The sequence below is a fragment of the Oncorhynchus masou genome, chromosome 3, assembly GCF_036934945.1.
Source record: "Oncorhynchus masou masou isolate Uvic2021 chromosome 3, UVic_Omas_1.1, whole genome shotgun sequence".
NCBI classification, from domain to species: Eukaryota; Metazoa; Chordata; class Actinopteri; order Salmoniformes; family Salmonidae; genus Oncorhynchus; species Oncorhynchus masou.
The window spans coordinates 1,775,994-1,785,527 of NC_088214.1; the positions used below are offsets into that span (position 1 = coordinate 1,775,994).

General features: G+C 44.8%; 1 protein-coding gene across 1 annotated transcript; it reads left to right on the forward strand.

Moving 5' to 3' along the window:
* The first annotated feature begins 1,149 nt into the window (after positions 1-1,149).
* rabggtb (Rab geranylgeranyltransferase subunit beta) lies at positions 1,150-9,498 on the forward strand. The gene is made up of 8 exons (XM_064928995.1): positions 1,150-1,208; positions 1,678-1,785; positions 2,220-2,417; positions 4,072-4,177; positions 6,044-6,096; positions 7,144-7,254; positions 8,866-8,991; positions 9,209-9,498. Exons 1-8 carry the CDS (start codon positions 1,206-1,208, stop codon positions 9,383-9,385), a joined length of 882 nt encoding a protein of 293 aa, XP_064785067.1. The 5' UTR covers positions 1,150-1,205; the 3' UTR covers positions 9,386-9,498.
* Positions 9,499-9,534: the final 36 nt, after the last annotated feature.

Genomic DNA, 9,534 nt, shown 5'->3' on the forward strand with positions numbered 1-9,534 from the left:
TAATTCTTGGCAGAAAGAAAGCCACCGCCATCTGCACACATTCAACATATCTTAGATTGACGTTTTTATTTCTTCTAAATAAAATCGCTTGAACAGTTCCAAGCAGTAAAATGTATGTGGCTAGCGTTCGTTACAGCTATATATCGAGCGTTAGCTGCTGCATCCAAAATAGTTATTTTGCAAAGATCACAACCAAATATAATTCTAGCTAACCCTCGATATATTGCTGTAACAAACGCTAGCCTTACTGCTTGGAAGTGTTACGTATAATGCAGTTGATTTGCGATGACAAGACATTCATACGAACCTTAAAATCAAATGATAATCCAAAAGCAGTGTAAGAAACCTGTAAATTGACTTTTTTTTGTTGCTGGCGTTCTGCAAGAACTCCATCGTTTTGCCACCAACTTGTGCGGCAATGTTTGCAAACACACAAAGGAGTCTTAAAATAAATAGTTTATCTGTTGGGATTTGGAAAATCTTAATGTTTTTCACCACTTTATGTTCACCCAGCGTTAGATCTATTTACTCAAAGAAACAAGTTTGACAGCACAGCGAAAGCCTCCTGATTGTCACTAGCTTCCTTTTATTTAACTAGGCAAGTCCGTTAAGAACATTATTTACAATGACCGCCTACCACAAGACGACCTGCGGGGACGGGGGCCTGGGATAATATATATATATATATATAGGACAAAACACACATCACAACAAGAGATATCGAAGACAACATAAGGCTGCAACACATGACAAGATGGTACAAACATTATTGGAAAAAGTAAACAGCACAAAGGTCAAGAAGGTAGAGACAACAATACATCACACAAAGCAGCCACAACTGTCAGTAAGAGTGTCCATGATTGAGTCTGAAGAGATGGAGATAAAACTGTCCCGTTTGAGTGTTTGTTTCAGCTCGTTCCAGTCGCCAGCTGCAGTGAACTGAAAATAGCGACCCAGAGATGTTCCATAGCCGCAAAACCCATTTCTACAATTGATCTTAAAATTATATTTTAAACTCAACCTTAATCACACTGCTAATCTTATGCCTAACTATAAACTTTAAGACCAAACTATATATTTTTTGGTCGACAATTTTGAGTGTGGCTGTGGAAACGTTTTATATCCCATCCTGTCTGTCGCGTTGATGACGTATCCTTTCATGAGGTAAACATTCTGCGCCGTCAGATGATACGAAGATATCAAGGATGGTAACTTGAATCGCGATTAAAATGACTATTCTTCTTCTTGTACTTTTCCATAAATTGGACACAGCTGATTGTTTGTTTCGTATTATCTGCTTGTACTTATAGAGTGAGAAATATATTCCCTGTCGATTAAAAAAACAAGTCTTAGCAAAAATGATGGCTAACTGTAGCGAGTAACGTTACTGTCATTGTTTTCATCCAGAGCAGAGGAAATGGCCCGCTAGAAAATCAAGCTATGTTGTAGCAGCTGCTCATCTCTATCCAACGGCTCTTACTAGAGAATAAAAAAATGATTATCTTCTCAATCTGAATGTGGTATTCTGAGCAGCAGTCAAAGTATAATTTGCCAAACTGGTAGTTGCTAGCTAGCTCCGTAGTCAGTTTACTAGGCTAGCTAGCAGTATCTGTCTTGCTCGGCTTGTATCTGACAATGAAATAACCGTTAGCTACATTTCTCCCATTGTTATTGTAGGGGACCCAAGTAAAAGATGTAGTGATCAAGTCTGATGCCCCCAGTGCTCTACTGTTGGACAAGCATGCAGACTATATTGCTGCCTACGGCTCCAAGAAGGATGACTATGTAAGTATTGGATGTTATGCTGACATCATTTCACCGACTCCCGCCTGTGGCAGGTGAACAAGGATGTCTTTGATTAGACCAGTCATGGAAAGCATTAAAAAACTAAAAAACCTGCACCTCTCCAAGACATGTTTGAGAAACTCTGCTCTGACTACGTGGAGGTAGTTAGCGATCTATGTTTAAATTGTTATTTGATATCCTGTGTCATCCCCTCCCTCCCTCAGGAGAACACGTTGTCAGAGTACAGGAGGATGAGTGGATGTAGCTAGCCAGCTGTGTGATTCACGTGTCGTTCTTCAGTAGAACACGTCAGAGAACCTGTTTCATTTGTTGATTGGTTGCCTGTATCATCCCTCTCCTCTGCCAGAAGTGGATGTAGCTATCTACTAGTTAACTGGTTTCAGTCATTGATATCCTCTGTTTTCCCACCACAGGAGTACACCCTGTCAGAGTATCTGCGGATGTCAGGTATCTACTGGGGCCTGACGGTGATGGACTTGATGGGTCAGCTGACCAGGATGAACCAACAGGAGATCTCTGACTTCATCAAGTCCTGTCAGCACGACTGTGGAGGGGTCAGCGCCAGCATTGGACACGACCCACACGTCCTCTACACGCTCAGTGCTGTACAGGTATAATACAACACAACCCACACCTGTTCTATACTCAGCACTGTGAAGGTCAGACAGATGGGATACATAACACCACCCACACCTGTTCTACACACTCAGCACTGTGAAGATCAGACAGATGGGATACATAACACCACCCACACCTGTTCTACACTCAGCACTGTGAAGATCAGACAGATGGGATACATAACACCACCCACACCTGTTCTACACTCAGCACTGTGAAGATCAGACAGATGGGATACATAACACCACCCACACCTGTTCTACACTCAGCACTGTGAAGATCAGACAGATGGGATACATAACACCACCCACACCTGTTCTACACTCAGCACTGTGAAGATCAGACAGATGGGATACATAACACCACCCACACCTGTTCTACACTCAGCACTGTGAAGATCAGACAGATGGGATACATAACACCACCCACACCTGTTCTACACTCAGCACTGTGAAGATCAGACAGATGGGATACATAACACCACCCACACCTGTTCTACACTCAGCACTGTGAAGATCAGACAGATGGGATACATAACACCACCCACACCTGTTCTACACTCAGCACTGTGAAGATCAGACAGATGGGATACATAACACCACCCACACCTGTTCTACACTCAGCACTGTGAAGGTCAGACAGATGGGATACATAACACCACCCACTCCTGTTCTACACACTCAGCACTGTTAAGGTCAGACAGATGGGATACATAACACCACCCACACCTGTTCTACACTCAGCACTGTGAAGGTCAGACAGATGGGATACATAACACCACCCACTCCTGTTCTACACACTCGGCACTGTGAAGGTCAGACAGATGGGATACATAACACCACCCACACCTGTTCTACACTCAGCACTGTGAAGATCAGACAGATGGGATACATAACACCACCCACACCTGTTCTACACTCAGCACTGTGAAGGTCAGACAGATGGGATACATAACACCACCCACACCTATAGTTCTACACTCAGCACCGTGAAGGTCAGACAGATGGGATACATAACACCACCCACTCCTGTTCTACACACTCAGCACTGTTAAGGTCAGACAGATGGGATACATAACACCACCCACACCTGTTCTACACTCAGCACTGTGAAGGTCAGACAGATGGGATACATAACACCACCCACTCCTGTTCTACACACTCAGCACTGTGAAGGTCAGACAGATGGGATACATAACACCACCCACACCTGTTCTACACTCAGCACTGTGAAGATCAGACAGATGGGATACATAACACCACCCACACCTGTTCTACACTCAGCACTGTGAAGGTCAGACAGATGGGATACATAACACCACCCACACCTGTTCTACACTCAGCACTGTGAAGGTCAGACAGATGGGATACATAACACCACCCACTCCTGTTCTACACACTCAGCACTGTTAAGGTCAGACAGATGGGATACATAACACCACCCACACCTATAGTTCAACTCTGTGAAGGTCAGACAGATGGGATACATAACACCACCCACACCTATAGTTCAACTCTGTGAAGGTCAGACAGATGGGATACATAACATCATTAGTTTTTGGACACGTTCAGATAGTAACAGTCTATTTCATGCCTAGAAAACACAACTGTAGACACATATAAACTCCATGCTGTCCGTCTCCCTCAGATCCTCTCGTTGTACGATAACGTGAACGTGCTGGACGTGGACAAGGTGGTGGAGTACGTCAGAGGACTGCAGCAGGAGGATGGCTCGTTCGCTGGAGACAAATGGGGTGAGTTTACTTTATGTCTGGGTTTCTGCACAATGTCGAGATGATAGTGGTGGATGCATTGAAGATCATAAATGCATTTTTATAACTTGAGATGAAGCTGAATTTATCGAACCAAATCATCCCTACTGCCTCAAGACCCTGATGAAGGACCCCATTTCTATGGAATCCCAATCCTTTCCCATTTTAATTATTTGGAAGTGTGTATATATATATATATATATATATCCCCGTATTTAACCGAAAATAGTATAGTGCATTCATATTCAGACCCCATGTGTTGATGTTTACAGAGCATTCAGAGAGTATTCAGACCCCATGTGTTTATGTTTACAGAGCATTCAGAGAGTATTCAGACCCCATGTGTTGATGTTTACAGAGCATTCAGAGAGTATTCAGACCCCATGTGTTGATGTTTACAGCGCATTCAGAGAGTATTCAGACCCCATGTGTTTATGTTTACAGAGCATTCAGAGAGTATTCAGACCCCATGTGTTGATGTTTACAGAGCATTCAGAGAGTATTCAGACCCCATGTGTTGATGTTTACAGAGCATTCAGAGAGTATTCAGACCCCATGTGTTGATGTTTACAGAGCATTCAGAGAGTATTCAGACCCCATGTGTTGATGTTTACAGCGCATTCAGAGAGTATTCAGACCCCATGTGTTGATGTTTACAGAGCATTCAGAGAGTATTCAGACCCCTTGTGTTGATGTTTACAGAGCATTCAGAGAGTATTCAGACCCCATGTGTTGATGTTTACAGAGCATTCAGAGAGTATTCAGACCCCATGTGTTGATGTTTACAGAGCATTCAGAGAGTATTCAGACCCCATGTGTTGATGTTTACAGAGCATTCAGAGAGTATTCAGACCCCATGTGTTGATGTTTACAGCGCATTCAGAGAGTATTCAGACCCCATGTGTTGATGTTTACAGAACATTCAGAGAGTATTCAGACCCCTTCCCCTTTTCAACATTTTGTTGCATTACAGACTTATTCTAAAATGGATTAAATAAAATTATCATCAATCTACACACAATACCCCATAATGACAAAGCAAAACCAGATTTTTAGACATTTTTGCAAATGTCAAATAAAACAAACTGAAATACCTTATTCATATGGGTATTCAGACCCTTTGCTATGAGACTCGAAATTGAGCTCAGGTGCATCCTGTTTCTACAACTTGATTGGAGTCCACCTGTGGTAAATTCAATTGATTGGACCTGATTTGGAATGGCACACACACCTGTTAATGTAAGGTCCCACTGTTGATAGTGCATGTCAGAGCTGAACCCCCTTGGAGCGTCAAACCCAAGAAGACTCGCGGCTGTGATCGCTGCCGAAGGTGCTTCAACAAAGTACAGAGTAAAGGGTCTGAATACTTATGGAAATGTGATATTTCTGTGAAAAAATAAATATATATTATACATTTGCAATAAACTCTTTTTACTTTGTCATTAAGGGGTATTGTGTGTAGATTGATGAGGGGGAAAAAACGATTAAATCCATCTTAGAATAAGGCTGTAAGGCAACAACATGTGGAAAAAGTCAAGGGGTCTGAATACTTTCCGAAGGCACTATAAATTACCACAGCCGAGGAAGGGAGGGGGGATGGGGTGGGGACTGAAGGGGGGGTATCTTTGTATGCATTTCTTTGATTATTTTGTACCTGTAACCCCCCCCCATCTGAAAAATCAAACAAAAGTAAATAAAAAGTTGGTCAAAGAGTTGATACTTGTGGTCCTGGCAGTCTGTTGTTGCTGATGTCTAAGCAGGAATTCACCCAACTGCCTATCATGATGCCATATTGCTGAGTCTACCTTTAAAACCTAACCTGTCTGTCTTCATCTACTTTCTCCACAGGGGAGATAGACACACGATTCTCTTTCTGTGCTGTCGCAACACTCGCATTGCTGGTACGGATGAAATTAACTCTGTCATATTGTCTTTGGTTACTAGCTAACACATTATATTCTTTACTTTTACACCAGAATGCACATTGTTTTTCCCTGTATTATAATAATTTAGTTAACTTGTATAGTGCTTTTCATTACAGACAATTACCTTAAAGTACATGAAAAGAAAAACAAACAACAAATTGGGATGGTGATTGCATGTCTCTATTTGTTTTTGTATGAAAGGCTGGGAGTGGAGACAGTTTGGATGAAAGGCTGGTAGTGGAGGAAGTTTGGATGAAAGGCTGGGAGTGGAGACAGTTTGAATGAAAGGCTGGGAGTGGGAGACAGTTTGAATGAAAGGCTGGGAGTGGGAGACAGTTTGAATGAAAGGCTGGGAGTGGGAGACAGTTTGAATGAAAGGCTGGGAGTGGGAGACAGTTTGAATGAAAGGCTGGGAGTGGGAGACAGTTTAGATGAAAGGCTGGGAGTGGAGACAGTTTGAATGAAAGGCTGGGAGTGGAGACAGTTTGAATGAAAGGCTGGGAGTGGAGACAGTTTGAATGAAAGGCTGGGAGTGGAGACAGTTTAGATGAAAGGCTGGGAGTGGAGACAGTTTGGATGAAAGGCTGGGAGTGGAGACAGTTTGGATGAAAGGCTGGGAGTGGGAGACAGTTTGAATGAAAGGCTGGGAGTGGAGACAGTTTAGATGAAAGGCTGGGAGTGGAGACTGTTGGATGAAAGGCTGGGAGTGAAGACAGTTTAGATGAAAGGCTGGGAGTGGGAGACAGTTTGGATTGGAAATCAGTGTAGCGTCTGGAGGGAGGGGGCATCGATGGTCCAGCCAGAGAGAAACAAATTACAGCACATCGTTGTTTGTTTCCTCTATGTAACATTACAGCACATTGCAACAAATTATTTTGTATATAAGATACCCTCACCTGTCAGTCGTTTTGGCTTTGTTTGCTAGAATAGGGCTTGTATTGTTGGAGGATAGATGTTGTTCTGTGTCTTGTATCATTAGTTTGTACACAACAGCAGTTAACTATTTGGTCTGTGTGTCTGCAGGGTAGGCTGGATGCCATTAACATGGACAAGGCTGTGGAGTTTGTTCTGTCCTGTATGAATTTTGATGGAGGGTTTGGCTGCAGACCAGGATCAGAGTCTCATGCCGGACAGGTATGCAGGGTTCAGCTATTGGTTCTGCTACTAAAAACTCAGCCCCAAAAAAAGAAACGTCCTCTCACTGTCAACTGTGTTTATTTTCGGCAAACTTAACGTGTAAATATTTGTATGAACAAGATTCAACAACTGAGACATAAACTGAACAAGTTCCACAGACATGTTACTAACAGGAATGGAATGATGCTTCCCTGAACAAAGGGGAGGGGGGGGGTCAAAATCAAAAGTAACAGTCAGTATCTGGTGTGGCCACCAGCTGCATTAAGTACTGCAGTGCATCTCCTCCTCATGGACGGCACCAGATTTGCCCGTTCTTGCTGTGAGATGTTACCCCACTCTTCCACCAAGGCACCTGCAAGTTCACGGACATTTCAGGGGGATATGGCCCTAGCCCTCCGCCTCCGATCCAACAGGTCCCAGACGTGCTCAATGGGATTGAGATCCGGGCTCTTCGCTGGCCATGGCAGAACACTGACCTTCCTCTCTTGCAGGAAATCACGCACAGAACGAGCAGTATAGCTGGTGGCATTGTCATGCTGGAGGGTCATGTCAGGATGAGCCTGCAGGAAGTGTACCACATGAGGGAGGAGGATGTCTTCCCTGTAACGCACAGCGTTGAGATTGCCTGCTATGACAACAAGCTCAGTCCGATGATGCTGTGACACACCACCCCAAACCATGACGAACCCTCCACCTCCAAATCGATCCCGCTCCAGAGTACAGGCCTCGGTGTAATTCCTTCGACGATGAACACGAATCTGGCCATCACCCCTGCTGAGACAAAACCGTGACTCAGTGAAGAGCATTTTTGTCAGTCCTGTCTGGTCCAGCGACGGTGGATTTTTGCCCATAGGCAACGTCGTTGCCGGTGATGTCTGGTGAGGACCTGCCTTACAACAGGCCTACAAGCCCTCAGTCCAGCCTCTCTCAGCCTATAGCGGACAGTCTGAGCACTGATGGAGGGATTGTGCGTTCCCGGTGTAACTCGGGCAGTTGTTGTTGCCATCCGGTACCTGTCACGCAGGTGGGATGTTCGAGTGTACCGATCCTGTGCAGGTGTTGTTACACGTGGTCTGCCACTGCGAGGACAATCAGCTGTCCGTCCTGTCTCCCTGTAGCGCTGTCTTAGGCGTCTCACAGTGGATTTTTACTAATTATCTTTGAAAGACAGGGTTCTGAAAAAGGGATGTTTATTTTTTTTTGTTTGTTACTGTCATGTATTTAGAAAAATCTATTTCAGCCATTATTCCATAGTTTAATAATTTTATTTCCTCCCTCCCATCTTTTCCTTGGCTTCTCCTCGCTCTCCTACCCTCCCCTCTGCTCTCCTACCCTACCCTCCCCTCTGCTCTCCTACCCTTCCCTCTGCTCTCCTACCCTTCCCTCTGCTCTCCTACCCTTCCCTCTGCTCTCCTACCCTTCCCTCTGCTCTCCTACCCTCCCCTCTGCTCTCCTACCCTTCCCTCTGCTCTCCTACCCTTCCCTCTGCTCTCCTACCCTTCCCTCTGCTCTCCTACCCTCCCCTCTGCTCTCCTACCCTTCCCTCTGCTCTCCTACCCTTCCCTCTGCTCTCCTCCCCTCCCCTCTGCTCTCCTCCTCTCTTCTTAGATCTACTGTTGTACAGGGTTCCTGTCTATAGCAGGTCAGTTACACCAGGTGAATGCTGACCTGCTGGGCTGGTGGCTCTGTGAGAGACAGCTTCCCTCGGGAGGTCTCAACGGACGCCCTGAGAAAGTAGGAGCTTGGGGGTTGATTCGGTCATTAATATCATATAATTGTCAGTTCTATTTAATTCTGTGGTTTGGGATTCGGCACAAGGCGTCTGGCTTACTGACAGAAGTTTATGTGATGGAACATACATATAGATTCCCTACCCTCATTGCTGGGCATTTGAAACGATTGACTCTGGCATAATTTGTTACCATGTCTCATTGTAACCTCTCTCGGCTAGCTGCCTGATGTATGTTACTCGTGGTGGGTGCTGGCCTCCCTGAAGATCATTGGTAGAATCCACTGGATAGACAAGTCCAAGCTGAGGTCCTTTATTTTGGCCTGTCAGGATGAGGAGACTGGGGGCTTTGCTGACCGACCAGGAGACATGGTGAGTTCATCATATCATCTCGGTTAACCCAGGATGTAGCAGGTAGGAACGGAGATGTAGCAGGTAGGAACGGGGATGTAGCAGGTAGGAACGGGGATGTAGCATGTAGGAACGGGGATGTAGCATGTAGGAACGGGGATGTAGCATGTAGGAACGGGGATGTAGCATGTAGGAAC